This window comes from Chanos chanos, chromosome 4, assembly GCF_902362185.1.
Source record: "Chanos chanos chromosome 4, fChaCha1.1, whole genome shotgun sequence".
NCBI classification, from domain to species: Eukaryota; Metazoa; Chordata; class Actinopteri; order Gonorynchiformes; family Chanidae; genus Chanos; species Chanos chanos.
In genome coordinates, this window is record NC_044498.1 from 46536740 (window position 1) to 46553535 (window position 16796).

The 16796-nt window shown below is 44.0% G+C and overlaps 1 protein-coding gene across 1 annotated transcript in view; it reads left to right on the forward strand.

Annotated features, from left to right (window-relative positions):
- The window catches only part of thada (THADA armadillo repeat containing), a 57376-nt gene that overhangs the window by 8074 nt on the left and 32506 nt on the right, over window positions 1–16796 (forward strand). Inside the window, exons 20-26 of the mRNA XM_030771070.1 lie at window positions 301–455; window positions 4362–4471; window positions 6495–6627; window positions 7819–7941; window positions 8163–8285; window positions 9666–9757; window positions 15317–15406. Of these exons, the coding sequence (XP_030626930.1) occupies window positions 301–455; window positions 4362–4471; window positions 6495–6627; window positions 7819–7941; window positions 8163–8285; window positions 9666–9757; window positions 15317–15406 (826 nt within the window). The remainder of the gene's footprint in view (window positions 1–300; window positions 456–4361; window positions 4472–6494; window positions 6628–7818; window positions 7942–8162; window positions 8286–9665; window positions 9758–15316; window positions 15407–16796) is intronic.

Genomic DNA, 16796 nt, shown 5'->3' on the forward strand with positions numbered 1-16796 from the left:
CTACGCTCATTCGTTCGGCGAGCTTTACGCGAGACCATCTGAATAGCTGAAGTGAAGACAAAACACAGTCTAGCTCATTTACGTCTAGACACACAGCTGGAGTGGCTTTAGCCTAAAATCAGTGAGAAGAACTGTGTCAAGTACATATCCGTAATCAGTTTCCCATAAACTCAGTCCTGAATCACCATTATGTTCTGTTCTGTAAATCAGAGTCAGACTGAACCTAGATTGATGTGTAAAGGAAAGTTAGTCTACACTGTGGTGAATTTGTGTGTGTGTGTGTGTGTCGTGTGCGATCAGGTGGGGAAGGTTATAGAGTCACAGCTCAGATGGTGCTGGTGTGCTGTTGGAGGAGCATGAAGGAGGTGTCCATGCTCCTGGGGGAGTTGTGCCAGAGCATGCCCCTCCACACACCTAACACACACTCCCACACTGGACTCATCACTGAGGAGCAGGTGAGTCATGTCTACAACACACACACACACACACACACACACACACACACACACACACACTCACTCACTCTCTCACGCAGACTTGCAGACAGAGAGTGATGGTGATATTTATCGTGACAGGAGACCAATTTTTTTCCCATAGTACTTTCAGTGCCTTTCATAGCAGTTGATGGGAATGTGATGATTAGGAGAACAGTTACGAAGTGCTTTCATATTTCTTCAGCAGTTTTTCCCCCAGTAACGGGATCTTCTCGGATCCCTTGAGAGAAATAGAACTGCAGTCTAATAACTAATACAGAGAGCTGGAAATGATATAAACATATTTCTCCTTCTGTGGGGGAAAATGAAATTATTTTCAGGTAATGTGATAACATGGGACATAATCTCCATTTTTAACTGGAATTTACCACAGGGTTGTAACTGCTTTCAAAAAGATTTATTTTCCAACGTACAGACAGAAACTCCCACACTTTCCCAATGCTCGTTTTTTTTTTTTTTACTCTTTATGACTCCAGCCATAGTGTTTATGAAAGCGTGTTTACGGTTTTTGGTCGCAGATAAAAAAAAAGCAAAAAAACAAAACAAAAACATGTTAGTGTTTGTGCGTGTACTTTACCTTGTCTTCAATTAGCATCCATCCTTGTTAGCGGGACGCTTTCATTTCGGCCAGACCCGCTGTTTAATGGTCTCCACTACCTTCCTTCTCTCGCATTCTTTCCAAATTGTTTCCTCACTCCTTTTCCTGAAAAGCCAAACCGCTACACTCAACATGTCATTTATCGGAGTCTTATGAGAACAATTCATCTAGAATCTTCCTAGCGCTGTTTAGGCCACACAACACCATTGAAAACCCTCAACGCACATGCCAGTGTTGCATGCGTTGGTGGAGTGGGTCGGGTGTTAGTGTGTGTTCAAGCTCCTTTGACTGACCTTCCGAATGTCTCACACACAGACTCGTGTGAAGCAGAGCGTGTGAGAGGGAGAGAGGCTATTTGTTTTTGTTCGCCGACCTATACATGAAGCAAAGGCAGGCTGTCTTTGGACAGGAAGTGGGAAATTCCCTCTCCTAAATGAGGTGTGTGCTAAGGTAGATCTGGTACCTTGAACCCGGTGACCCTGGGTATTTCTCTGCCTCCGTTTGAATTGGAGTGAGCAAATCGGGTACCAGTGTAACAAAAAAAAAAAAAAAATGATGCCATGAAAGGCATTCAGAAGGTTGATTCTTTTCATGAAAAAACCAAGACTATCCAGAGATACAGCTGTCAATTTCAGTCATTCTATTCAGAAACCTGATAGAATATTCATAATATTAGTGAATATACAGACTAAGACGGCCGTCTTTGGTTCTGTTTGGTCAGCACGTCCTTTCTCATTTGGACCGCCTCCAACATTCTCTTCCGAACTCTTTTTATGTGCCCAGACAGATTGGGCCGTCTACTTTTTCTGTGATCTAGAAACCGGGCACATAGATGTAATATGAGCGCACAGGCAGATGGAGAAAGTTATTAGGGATGAAGTTCAGTCCTTGCATAAAATTTTTACAGTATAAATCAGATTTCCTCTGAATGCTGATTCATTGACTTCTAGACATTTACAGCATGGAGGCAGCAATAGTCATATTGACTACACAGACTTGACTAATGACACTGTACCTCCAACAGATGGAGTTGAATTAGTTGGTGATGTCATCTCTGTGGTTACCTCGGCATCTCTTGTGTGTTATGTAACAGATGACCTAATAATATAGAGTGAGTCCAAATAAAAGTGTGTGTTTATGTGTGTGTGTGTGTGTTTTCCTTACCCATGCTGTTAAGTAATGACAGAGCTTTATTCTGCGTTACCTTGTACCACGCTATGTTACGCCAATCTGCTCTCCCTGGAAGTTTAGAAACTGAGTGTTTGTGACAGCGATGGTTCAAAACACGTATGTACTGTCAGTCTGCCTCCCGTGTCCTGTTTTGGTCAGCCGTTGCCACGGCAATGTGGCAGATGTTTCCGTGCTGTTGAGGCGCCATAGCAACCGAAAACAGTTAGTCATAATGAGACAGGGCGTAATTCCTCATGTTCATCGCCTGTGCTGGAGACAGATGGGAAGACAGTAAACAGGCCCCCCCAAGAAGGAAACCCCAGGTGAATTCTCTGCCATTTTGGCTCCACAAAGAACTGAGATTATGGAGCATCATGGAGCCTAAGTGAGATTGCTCCTTGCCAGTTACCCTTAGACCACCAGGGAGTGAGCTTGTGTGAAACCACAGAACTCATGAACCTACCCAGTTCCAGTTCTTCTCCCTTTTGCATGTTTGCTTTGGATCATCAGTGTAAGCTGGAGCTAAGCAAGGCAGATCTGTCTGGCTTGACTGGGGCTTTGGCTAAGCCAAGGCCTCTCGATCCCTCTTTGACTAAGCTAAGGGTTATGCTTCATTTTTGTGAGTGAGCCAGGGGGCACTCTTGGACTTTCGATCAATGACATGGCTTTGAGACTCCCACTCTCTCCCTTTCTCTCTCTCTCTGCATATCAAAAGTTGGTCTTCGTCGTTTGGGCTGTAGACTAACGTTAACATATTGCAAAGGTATAACCAAAAGAGCTAAACATGGATGGGCAGTTCCTGGAAGTCACTGGCCACATGTTTTGGTGGCATCACCAAACTGGACACGTGAACTTGACTCACTGACCATAGTCAACCTCAAACCAAACCTCAATCTTCAAATATTCTCTACACAGCCACTCCCCTCACGTTTATGCCACCTACATGTTTGTCATTTGCCCGTAACGACACGGCCCAGTTAAGTTGTGAGGCTGCTGTTTTGTTTTAGCTCCTTCTCATGTCCTCAGTGCCTCAGATTAAATTCTGGCCTAGAGATTTTGCGGGCTTCTCGCTTGTTTATTTTACTGTAAAATCAAAATGGACTGCCTGCTCATAACGTTCAGAGTTTCCCCTCTCAGTGTTTCGGTCTGTGGAGTTGCATAATCTCGAGTGGGTCTGAGTCAATGGTATCAAAACAACAAGCAAACAACGGCATTAGCGTCAGTGGCGTTAGCCGCTAAGTCTCTTAGCGCCCAGGCGCGGAGGAAAAGCTGTTATTTAGGTCACTGACCCCGACTGTGTAATTAGCCAGCTGTGGAAAAGTTGGGAAACTTCTCTGCGCACGTGGAGTGAGTGAAGAGAGATGCAGAAGGAGGGAAAAAAAACAGTTGAACTCACAAACAGGAAGCGACAAGCTAAATAAAGTGTCGCTAGAACCGAAGCTGTTCTAATGGTCGTTCGTCGCATTGATGTAAATAGCTTCAACACCGCAGCCTCCCAGAGCCTGCGGGCTTTAACCACTGCCTGCTGGAGGGACTTTTCCCTAGTTTTTAGTGAATGACATAAGCGCCCTAGTATGGGGCATACTTGGGTCAAGCCCTTTTACCAAGTCTTACGAGAACTATTTTCGGACATGCAAAGTCGGCGCAAATACTTCCATGAAAAAAAAAATTACAACAAATGTTAGACCCATCCATCTGTTGCTGGATATTATAATTTATGCATATCTCTGGTTTTTCCATTTGACAACCTCATTTAACTTCAGCTGCTCTCCTGGAGGGTGTTGCCTAAGAGACGTTATTTCCAGAAAGCTGGTCTTCATCACTGATTTACTGTTTTGTTTACAGACAAAGTCATCAAAGACTCACTAGACACCATCCCCCCCCCCCCTCCCCATAGCAACCTTTAGATATTATGCAAGTTTCTTCTTAAATGCATCCTGAGGGTTCCAAATGTTATGAAATTTTATTGAGTGCTGACATGCTACCTAATGAAGTGTTTCAATTGTGTATTCTGTACCGGAGAGTTTAACGATGTGCTTCATGTTTTCCTGTTCCCCCCCCCCCCCACTTTTTCACACCCTACCCTCTGCCTGTCTTAGGTGGAAGGAGTGGGGCAGTACTTCAGAGAGCAGCTCCTGCAGTCTCGTCACAGAGGGGCATTCGAGTTGGCCTATGTGGGCTTCGTGCGACTTACCGAGATGCTTTGCAGGTGAGCAATTAGATGCAACTGAGTTTTGCAAAGACGAACCGTCTGTATTTGTGTTTCGTCTGTGTTTGTCTGTGTGTGTGGGTGTTGAAGGGGGGGGGGGGGGGGTTCACAGAATTTCCAGTTATCCTCTTTTTGATCGAATGTATAAATGGACTGAAATTGAGAATGTTTCAGTAACTGTCTATGTCTGGCCCCCAGAACTCCTCGCTCAGCGGATCTCCACGAAAGCTACAGTCATTATGAACCCGCTGGACTGTCAGGCTATTGACCTAGGTCTAGAGGTTCTGTCCCGAGAGCTGGCGCTGTCAGCATAGCTATCGCTACCAGAAGTCCTGATGCTGTCCTTGGCAACCACTGTTCATACCTGAATCAGCCACTCATGGAGGCTTGTCTCTTCAAAGCTGGTTGCTGAAATATTACATTTTACATTTGTATTTACATAAAGTCATTTGGCAGAGACTTTTGTCCAAAGTGACTTACGAAAGACCGTAGCGATTCAACTTGAAACAGCACGTCTAAGTATGCAAAAGCTAGTGCCAAGAACCACTGCAAGCGGTGTGTATTGTTTTAAGAGCTTTACTGAGTCAATTTTTCAGTCTACTTCTTGCACCTAAAGCACAGACAAGTGAAGTTAGTGGTGAGGAGGTCAGAAATGTGTAAAATTTGCTAAAAGCTGAGTTTGAAAGTGGTTTGTTTTGAGTGCGTCCGGGGGATCCATGCTTCTGATCGGAAGAGACAGCTAGTTTCACCATTTCGGAGCTACATATGAAAAGATTCAAGATTGAAACCTTAACTCACGTCTAGTTGGTACCAGCGAAGCCTCTTGCCGAAATAGACTGAAGCAGTTGGGCTGGAATGTATGAGTTGATTGGCAATTGGATGTAGACAGGTGCAGATACATTGACCTCTCTAAAGGTCAAAGGCCTGAAAAGGGGGCTGTAATATGCCTTATTCAGAGGTTGAGGAGATTGACTTTGGTGGCTGCCACGAATGATCTGTAATATCCGAATTTAGTGGATTCTTTCTTTCTTACTTTCTTTCTTTCCGTAACTCAGTTATGTCATCGAAAGCTCAACACCATCTTCTCTCTCTGTTTCTCGTTCTCTCGCATGCACACGTAGATACACTCTTGTGTGCAGTTTTACGAGCGTTGACAGGGATTGGGCTGACTATGCTGAAGCCTCAGTGAATGAGATGTTGTGTTTGAGTGACAGGACTGCTGCTATGCTGGCTAGCGTGTTTGCGGTGCAGGCAGGGGTTAGTGTGGACGTTGGTGGGTTAGAGGTGGCGCTGGCAGACTGTTTGGAGTGAGCGCACTGGTGTGTGAACACGCCCCTGGATGGTATGCCCTGAACGCATGATGAGGTGTTCATTGTGGGGTGTTAAACTGCAGTCTTTTGAAGGTTGCCTATGTGTTGTCCCAGGAGGTATGTTCCAGCGTTAGGTGTGTGTGTGTGTGTGTGTGGTGGTTTGTATGGACAGGGTGGATTGTTTGATCTGGACTCCTTGGTTCAATGGTTCTAGTAAAACAGCAGTGCTTTTCATAACGGGAGGCCTGCATTCCTCTGCGCTGCCTGTGGCCTGCAAATGTCTATTATGGGCATGTTTTTGTGTGTGTGTGTGTGTGTGTGTGTGTGTGTGTGTGTGTGTGTATGCTTGTGTGTTATGGTAGGTGTCTTTGGTAAATATATGCATATTTGACCCTTGATATTTATTGTGTATAAAATGTCATACACTCGGTGTCATCAAATAGAGATTTGGCTATTCAAAATTCTCTTTTTGTGGTGTGTGTTTCTCCTTTTGTTCTTCATGTGGGATTGTGTCTGTGAGGTTGTGATCTTATTCTGTGTTTGTATTTATCTTTGTATTTTGAGCTGACATGGTTATGATCACAGAGAGAGAGAGAGAGAGAGAGAAAGAGAAAGAGATGTTAAGATAATTATTTTCAGTAAGAAGCTTCTGAGGAGTGAGGCTGCCACCTTTTGACCCGCTGACCTCTGACCTCTGTCTGTGTGTGTCTTAGGAGCGGCAGTGGCACCCTGCAGCAGCTGCCAGCCCGTTGGCTTAAGGAGGTCCTGGAGGAAGTAAAGACCAGTGACCCCTCTTCCAAACTGTGTGCCACACGCCGTAGCGCTGGAATCCCATTCTATATCCAGGTGTGTTCATTGTCATTGCTCCTCTGTGTCTGGGTCTGTGTCTGTGTGTGCTTGCATTTGTTTGTTTCTATGTATGGCAGAAAGAGAGTCTTGCAAACCTTCACTCCTTTAAACCATATTTCTTTTTTTTTTTCCTATTTCACACTAAGATTTATGCTGTTATAATTCCTCTGTTTTTTTTATTCTTTCGTTGGATTAGCAGCGCAAGGGTTTCTTGGCAGACCTTCTGTTGTCTGTCAGTCAGCAATTCAGTCTTTTTTTTTTTTTTCTTATTACTCTGAGACCAATGCGGCTCTGTGAATACTTTCACACTGAAGTCAGGGAAAAGAGCACTCTTTTTTGGATCCCCTTGGAGAGAAAGCGGGAGAGAGAATGAGAAAGCAAATGAAAGGGCGAATGAGGGAGAGTATAGCTAAACTCAACACCTTGGCATGAGTGTGCATTCTTGCGGTAAGTTCCGGAAAGGGCCGGCCGGTATGTAGTGGTGTGGTCACACCCTGTAACTTTTTGCGGGGAGCCTGTACTGGGTGAGAGAAAGAGGGCATGCACTGGCCCCCATAGAGCCCTCCATAGAGTTCCAGTACTACCTCTGACCAGCACTCAACAGAATCAGATTTATGGATATAATTTGCATTTTAACAACATTTGGACGTACAGAACTGAGGAAATGACCAATATGTTTTACGTCAGAGTCTGCCACATGAAATCAATGGTTTATAGTGCTGTGAAGGGAGAATTTGTCCAGCTGTTTATAAGAAGAATGGATATGTATTCATTCTAATAAAGTCTTTGAGCGGTTTATTGATACAGTTATTAATGTGTCATTCTGTCATGAGTATGTTATAACAAAATTATGAAGTCGTCGACATAGCATCACTCACAAACTGTGATGTTTTCTTCCAGGTTGTGAAAATCTCTTTAAACATGTGGATCTGTGCGTGACCCAGCGCAAACGATGACATAGTTATTTGTCAGTACCAATAATGTGGTGTATGTTGAAATGTTGTGTATACAAATATAACAAACACATTAAACCATTTCCCAGAAATGTTTACTCTGGCTATTTTAGGCACTTCGGAGTGAAATGTCCAGTGTTTGTGACTCTGTCATAAACTTTTGTAAATGCTGCATGTTTTATATGTGTGATAAAGGTCCTGGGTTTTTTGTTTTTCTGCGGCCGACTGCTTTTAGGCCCTGTTGTCCTCTGAACCCAAATCCTCCAGCTGTAGCCTGCTGAAAATGACTATGAGAGAGCTGACTGCGCTGGCCATGCCGGGACAGGACGGAGCGTCAGAGAGCAGCACAGTCCCACAGGTACATGCACACACACACACACACACACACACGCACACGCACACACACGCACACATACGCACACACACGCACACATACGCACACATACGCACACACACACACACATGCACACATACACACACACACACACACACACACAGAGGAACCATTGCATATTCCCTTAATTTACAGAGAGACCTCAATCTGTGTGTGTTTGTGTGCGTGCGTGTGTTTCTTCTCAGGTCCACGCCTTGAACATCCTGAGAGCTTTGTACAGGGACACACGCCTGGGAGAACAAATCGTGCCTTTCGTCTCTGAGGGAATGCAAGCTGCAGTCCTGGGCTTCACCTCACCTATATGGGCCGTGAGTCTTCCTCCTCTCTCTCTTCGTCGTCGTCATTTGTTACGGAGGTTCCCGCCCATCAAGTTTTTGTTTTATCACACTAAATGAGCCGGCGTCATTCGCAAGGAGCGAGAGACGGAACAGGACACTTGACTCCTTATCAAACTCTTTTACCTCTCTGTTTCTTATACAACACAGTCTGTGTCCCTGTTGAGACATCGCCCCTACATTTCAAAACTGACAGCGTTATCACACACTGAGTCATGTAGCATTGTCTCACTTTTAGCCAGATACGTAAACCACAGGACTCTACAGCCTTCTGCAGCTCTCCACAAAAAAATTGCATTAGGTGAATGATTCTCTTTGACCTAATATGTCTGTCTTTGTTTCTTCTTTCTTTTAGTGTAGTCAGCTGTGAAAAATGTTAACTGTGGTGTGGATTCTGAGGGTGTAATAATTAAGCCGGCAAAAGAGTTCAGAGGCGCGGGGGTAATACGTGCAGACACACACGCGCGACGCTATACGGTTATCTCGGCCGTCTGCAGCTGGCCCAGTGCTTTGATTAACTATGGGGACATAACTCTCACAGGTCACCATAGTGACAAACGCTAGGTCACATTCCTTTCCTCTCTCCCCTTCTCATACCTGTCTCTCTTGCTCTCTCTCTCTCTCTCTCTCGCTCTCTCTCTCTCTCATGTCGTCTTTCCTTCTCATCTCTTCTACGTCATTCTTCTCTTGCTTCCATCTCTGTATTGCTCCATCCACACTGCTTAGTTAAGTAAGAAGAAAAAAAAAAAAGAATTTACTGTACGCAGATTGTAATCTGCACTTTGGTGCTTTCGTCAGAATATGTTCTGAAATCTTAACCTGCCATTCAAGTCAAAAGTTTCTTTGTTCTCGTAAACATGAATAAGCATTGCGTAGAATTTATCATAACTGTCGAGTGTCATGAATACCTCTCTCTCTCTCACACACACACACACTCACACACACTCAGTGGGTTCTGGTGTACCCAAAAATGGGTAATCCCTCCAGTAAATGAGAAAATCATCAATAGCTGAGTATCATTGTGATGTCAGGCACAAAGCAAAGCAGGTCATGTTTGCGCCGTTAAGTTGTTCTTATGACTCCACACAGCGGGCTTTGTGAGGGGAGACATTCCTGCCGGGTCACTATTCCACATATGACATGGCCTCATTCCGGACACATTACACAGCAGGACGCAGAAAGCCCGTTAGCATCGGCTATTTCACAAGCGCCGCTCCTATGGTTTTCAGAGACCTAGCAGAAACATGCGGAGTGTTTCAGGTTAAGTTGAACTGAAATGACCCCGTCTTCCTCTTTTTCATCCTCTCTCTCTCTCTCTCTCCCTCTCTTTTCCCCTGTCTTTCTCCCCCTCAGGTAAGAAATTCCTCCACCCTCCTCTTCAGCACACTCATCACAAGGATATTCGGCGTGAAGAGAGGAAAGGATGAACATTCTAAGAAGAACAGGTACACAAAAGCACACGCCTTCACTCGCTTGGTCTCAGCCCCGCAACTGACGTGGTGTCCCTCAGCCGTATCTCTCCTTTCACGATGAAGGATATCTGCTTTTGAAGTTTACCTTGCCCCCACGCTTCTTTTTAAGAGTCATCCATCAAAAAAAAAAAAATGGAGTGGGGTATTTGAATCTTGTGTACCATTGTTATAACGATTTGAGTTGCCTTGCTTCTGGCAAACCTGGCTTTGTTTGGCTGCGGTAATTACAGAGAACTTAAGAAGCTTACTGTATGGTGGAAAAGACTTTCCCCTTGAGGAACCTTTGTCGTAAAGTATTACTAGTCTAATCTGATCAGTCCAGTGGGTCTCTGCCAATTAAAAACCCCAGTCTCTTGTTTTGTTCCTGTAGACTAAATGCTTAAATGGTACTTTTGAAGACCTCATAACTGTGTTGATGTCTAGCCTTTCGGTCATTTGTTGATTTCTTCCATCCATATCTCCTCTACCCCCCCCCCCCCCCCCCCCCCCGCCCTGCCTTCGCCTCCCTCAGCTTGAGGTCCAGTTTATAAACGGCTGTCTCATTGCATGACTTTAGTCATTTTTATGTAAACCACTCAAACCGGTCACTGCTCTAGTCAAATGAATGGTGTGAAAGACAAGTTTGTTGGTTGTTGTGTTTTCTTAGCACATGAACACCAGGGGGCACTGTAGCCCCACCCTATTCGCCTCTCACGCTCTCTCTGCCTCTCTCTCTCTCTCTCTCTCTCTCAGTCTGAAGTTATTGAGTCTTAGTCTGTCTGTTTGTCTAAGGACTGTGGCCCTGGTCCATCTCCGTTTGTCTGAATCACTCTGTGTTTCTGTCTTTCTTTTCTTCTTCGTCTAATCTTTTAGCTCTCCCTTTTTTTTCCCTCTCACTTGCTTTTTTCCTTACTTAACATTTTAACAGATGCTCTTATACCCCGCTGTTTCTCTGGTATAAGTTTGGGAAATGGTGAGTGTTACAAGGAATGTTTTACTTTGTGGCTTGGCGGACTGACATAGCGTTATCGTGGAAAATCACATCTAAATGTTTAAAAACAAGCAAATGCTGAAAAAGACCCCACTCTCTCTCTCTCTCTCTCTTTCTTTCTTTCTTTCTTTCTCTCTCTTTCTGTTTTTGTGTCAGTTCTTCCCTTTCTCATTCACTCACACATACTTATGCTCCCAGTTCTTCTTTGTACCCAGACCAGCTGATAGCACAGAGGCACTCTTATTGTCAGGCACAGTGTCCCTACCCACTCTCTCCTGTAGCGCCCAGTTGCCCTTAACCTCTGACCCTGCTGACGGGAGGGCGGGTTGGCTCTGACAGGACCTCCTGCTGTGATGACTGGTCCGTGTCGGAGTGGTAATCTTGTCTAAACCAGCAGAGCGAGAGCTCCAGCAAGAATGTCCCAGTGCATTCTGGGAGTGGAAGGAGAGGTCATTTTTAGAGAGTTAAATGATTAAAGTAGAGAGGTGAGAGAGAGAGAGAGAGAGAGAGAGAGTGCAAAGACTGACAAGAAAGAGTGAGAGAGCGAAAGAGAGAGGAGAAAACAGTCCATTACACTGAGTGTTATGCATGCTAACAAAAACATGCTAGTTTATGAGGTGATTTTTATTATGGAACCTTATGAGAACCTGCACTGCAAACATTTCCTGAGCTGGCCAGTGTTTTGATGTAATGATGTGGATTTCCCTCAAAAGGGAAAGATTAAGATTTAGTAAGATTATTCCTTTACTGAGAAGGAGTAAAGCCAGAGGGTGGAACGGCTCTCAACAGTACAAACACACGAACACGATCGGAACGCGACGACAGTTACGCGTCTTTCTCCACGTCCGTAGCCGCTAACCGCTAAAAGTCAGCCATGCTAGTAGCGATGGCTTTGCTAAAATGAAAGTCATTCTGGATTACTTAAGGCCACTGCGGAGAACAGAGTTACGCTGAAACCAGTTTATTTACCCCCAAAAGCCTCCAGGCCCAGACCAGTGGTGAAGAACAGTCTGGCTATGTTATTCATTTTACAGGCATGTTTGGGAAGCATTTTGATCCTCTTACAGACAGATCAAGTTCCTCTTGGTGGTTTTTTTTTCTAAGCTTTTTTTTTCTGTTCACCCTTTTATGTATATACATGTATACACACACACACACACACACACGCACACGCACACACTTATATATGTAAATACCCCCCCCCCCCCCCTTTTTTAAAACTCTGACTCATTGTCCAGAATGACAGGTTGTTACTGTGGATCTGTGTGATTTTCTTTTTTTTAGTGCGTAAAGTTAGTCACATGCTTAAGTGTGTGTTCTTGAGTTTGATTGTTTTGTATGGTTTTCTGTGTTTTTTTTTTTTGTAAGTTTCTGAGTGTTTGCTGATATGCTTGTGTGTGTCTGTGTGTGTGTGTCTGTGTCTGTGTGTGTGTGTGTGTGTCTGTGTGTGCGTGCAAACGTGTGTGTCTCTGGATTGTATGATTACTGTGTTTATTTGCTTGTGTGCTCTGGCTGAAATAAACGCATACCGACAGGCTGTCCACTCCAACGTCTGACTAAGTTTCTGTTTAGTTAGGCAGTCAGTCTCGTTTTCTCTCTCTCCCTCTTTCTCTCTCTCTCTCTCTCTCTCTGGCTCTTTCTCACTCCATTTTAGCTCTTTCTGTTCTGTTTAGTGGAGGTAAAATACATGGAGAGGGGATAAGAGTCTTGTTGACCTACTGCTAGTTTCATCATACTGTGACACACAAACACGCATGCATGTGCACACATTAGCACACTATTTGGCATACATGTATTATATAGAGGGTTTTTTTGTTGTATGTTGTGTTGGAGTTTTTAATATTTGTGTTTTTTGTGACTGTCAATGATTTAATACACCCAGCTTACAGAACATAAGTAGTCAGAAGTGAGAGCTTTCATTTCAAAAGAATTGTCTCTCCAGCTCACAAGTTGTAGTTTGAGTAGGTACTTGTGTTACATTTGTTTTAAGACAAAAGCAATATTCTTTACAATGACACTAAATTCAAAGTGCAGTTTGAGAAAGTCATTCTACGCGATTCTAAAGTACTTCATTTTTAGTAATAACTCATATCAGTAATGTCAGTAATATCAGCTGTATACACTTCTTAGGTTTCAGGATGTACCATACCAAGCAAACTGGCAAAACCTCTACAAGAAGTTGTGAAGGCGAAAGTTTTGTCTTGTGATATTTCAATATAGTGTGGCTTTTGTTTTTTCCTTAAATAACGTCACCATTTGGGAAGCATCCTAACATGTATTTGTGAGTTATTCCCACAGATATACTAGGACTCTCTCTCTCTGTCTCTCTCTCTCTCTGTCTCTCTCTCTCTCTCTCTCTCTCTCTCTCTCTCTGTTTGTGACCCTGAAAAGCCGAACTGTTTGTCCATCTCAACCCTGTTCAGCCGATTTACCCTTTTTTCATCTCAGAATGAGGTTGTTGAGGAACAGATTAGCTAGAACTCACACGACTAACACTGTCTCTTCTACCACTAACCATTTTTACAAAACCTTCACCTTCACGTGCTCCACCTGGCCTGTCAACAGCCTACCAGTTAAACTTTTATTCCTAATGGATCAGCTGGTGCAGTTTCCATCCTTGTTTGGTACCTTCCCTGTACTTAGCCATAAAGAGAGCCAGCTAGTTAGCACACCACATTAGCATGGTTTGTATGAAATAGTGCTGTACTCTTTGTATTTTTGCATGTCTGTTTGTATTGTATCAGTAGTACACCCTCCCTTCATAGTCTCAGCTCTGGTCATGGTACAGTGGAGTGTGTGTGTGTTTGTGTGTGTTTGTGTGTATGCGCGTCTGGATGCACATGTGTTAATGATCTGTAGGCTAATTGGAAGGCTTAGAATGGTCTGTGACCACATATATTCAACTTTGAACTTCATTCAAATGATTCAAACGCCAGTGCAGGAGTAGTGAGTCATGCTTTGGTTCACGTCGGTGCCGTCATGTATTTATTTGGCTGGAGAAGTCATTTTACAACTGAATGCAATGTGTATGTACATGTGTGTGTATGTGTATGTGTTTGTGTGCGGGTTCGTTTTTCTGTTTTTCAGATCATTACATCCCTAGTTAAACATTTAGTTACAAACTCCAGAATGTTTTAATGTATATAAGAAGGAGTTGATGGATATGTCCCATAGCTGGAAGAATTTGCTTGGCGTGAACGTGTGTATGCATGTGCGTGCATGCGTGTGTGTGTATATGTGTGTGTATGTGTATTAGTGCGTATATGTGTGAGGGAGAGAGATAGAGAGCGAAGTTGGCAGGCTTCCTTTGTGTGTTGATGGGCTGGATTGTCTGGGCAGGAATCACGCGTGTCAATTTGATGTACGTGGATGTGTGTAAGCATGTTTAATCAGTGTATGCATACGCGTTGACAGATGGATTTGTGGGCGGAGCTTTTGGCAGCTCCTCCCTGTGTTCAGAACAGTGCAGGCCACTTGGTCAGATGTATACACCATGATTGTAATCCATAGTGAGAGAATGCTAAGCTTTGTCCACACTAACTGTAACCACATTGAGCCATGTCAGACCAAATTAGTAACTATGCGTATGTTGTGTGTGTGCGTGCGTGCGTGCGTGTGTTATGTACTCTGGCCCTGACAGACAGGGTCGACCCACCATTACAGCAGAACGGCGCCCTGGCCTTAACTCAGACCAGTCTCTGTGTGTATCTGTGCGCGCGTATGTGTGTGTGTGTGTGTGCACGTGTGTGTGTGCAGGTCTTTAGAAAATGATTAGTTACAGCCACAGAGAGAGCGTTGATGTAAAATTCCCTTAGAGTTCTAGACATACCATCAAAACTGATAAACAGATAACAAGGTTTTATTGGTTGGGGGCTTTGCATGGTTTTAAGTTTTAAACATAGTTTCAGTGTTTATGAATGTCTATATATACATATATTGTAGCATGTTTATATTTAGACGTACATTTTCACTCTCGGCCACATTTCTTCACTCACTCTGTCACGCACCCTTTCTTTTCTATCTCATCCCGAGGTCTTCCTCCAAATGCGCGCGCACACACACACACACACACACACACATTTGCCCAGAAGTAGAACAGTGTGAGATTCTCATGCTGTCCCACTTTGTCCCGGCCCTGTTGCTTTCTAAGGAATAAACAAACATTAAACGCAGAATGTGTTTCCCCCAAGCAAAGCATCAAAACTCTGGAGACGCTGAACTGGCTCTTAATGAGAGCTTTATAGAGCCGTAAAGAGCCCAGACTTTAGGAAGTGGTTTTTTAACCAGGCCTTTAAAGGTCTCTCCCTCTCCCCCTCTCTCTCTCCCTCTCTCTCCCTCTCTCTCTCTCTCTCTCTCTCTCTCTCTCTCTCGTTCTCCCTCTGCCTGCATATGGTAATGTTTGTTTGCTTGTCTGGAGACCTGACGTGAACTCATTGATGCTAAGGTGGTAATCCTTGTTTTCTCAGTTAGAAAACCCATCATCGTTTGTCAGACATTTTGCTCAAGATGTCTATCTGAAATCTCTCTCTCTCTCTCTCTCTCTCTCTCTCTCTCTCTCTCAGGATGACGGGCAGGGAGTTTTTCACTCGTTTCCCGGCTCTCTACCCGTTCCTTCTGAGCCAGCTAGAGGAAGCCGCGAGCTCCGTTGACAGGTAATGAATGATTTAACACTGGACAAGTGAGTGAAAGAACATTAGAGAGTGTGTGTTTGTGCGTGTTTGTGCGTGTGATGTTCTGTAACAGTATGGAGGGTCGCTGGGTTCATGGACCAAGTCTGTTCTGCAAAACAACAAACCGTCCCTCCCACTTCTCACCCTCCTCCGGTTTCTTCAGGGGCCTAAATTAAGCCCATTTAAGTGGCTCATCAAGTCTCTTTAAGCCTATTAAGCATGCCTGGCCACACTGATGGACAGCTTCCTCGTTAAGATGCCTCAGATAAGGAAACTGCCATGTGGGAGGGGAAGCCATCTTGGCTCTGGACCACACTTCTAGTCCCTTTTCTGCGGCTGTGAGAACGTTCACCGTCTCTTATCTCTTCCAGTTTAATTTCTCCTTCGGTTTCAGAGCACCCTTCAAAAAAAAAAAAAAAAAAAAAAAAAAAAAACCACAGCTCCCACATTGCGAAACAAAGCCCTCAAGTCAATATTATCTTAATATGTATCAAATTATTTTAATGCATTTTCGAGTCTGGCTCACCCCCACAGGCTCTCACGGGGGAACAGTTTGACACTTTCCCACGCTAGCACTTTAGCCCTCTCTCTCTCTTTCTCTCTCTCTCTCTCTTTCTCCCCCCCCCCCCCCCCCCACCCAAATGAATCAGACTCCCATTGCACTCACATTTAATATAGTCAGTAAATCATTTTGCATATTAAAAGGATGAAAAACAGAAGAAGGTGGATTAAAAACCCATCAGGGTCCGGCAGTCCGTCCACGGAGACCCAGCTTTTGAGCGTTCATGGTGCACATGGAATATGTGCGGTGGGATTGTGGGTAAGGTGAATTGAACTTGCTTCAGCTGTGTGGGGTTTTTTTTTTTTGGAAACTTTGGAAAGAATTTGACATTGACCAAGGGTTTTTTTTTTCTTTCTTGTTTGTGTTTTTGGTCTGGCTGTGTATTCAAAGCATGTGAAAAATCAGTTTTCTCTTTCAATTAAGCGGTGGGGAGTGATTTTTTTTTTAACAACCTTGAACCGTGACGTAGAGCAAAAACCAAGATATGTTCTAATATTCACATTGAAAACACATATGCATATGTCTGAAAGATGATGATATAATCCCACACATGAAGTGTCTTAGGTTTTCCTAAAGAACATCACCCTCAGAATGAGGGTGTCTCAGGCATCATTTGTCATATAGTATTAGCTTTCGTCAGTGCTTTTAATATGAGTTTATTAGTCATAAATGCAGTGGGTTATGTAGTATCCTTGTGGACGGGACTTTTGACTGAGGCCTGGTCTGTTCGGGTTCTGTGGTCTCTTTTATGTAGAGCCGGTCTAAATCCAACGTTGGAGATCAATACCAAAACTCCCTCCATTGTCCTCA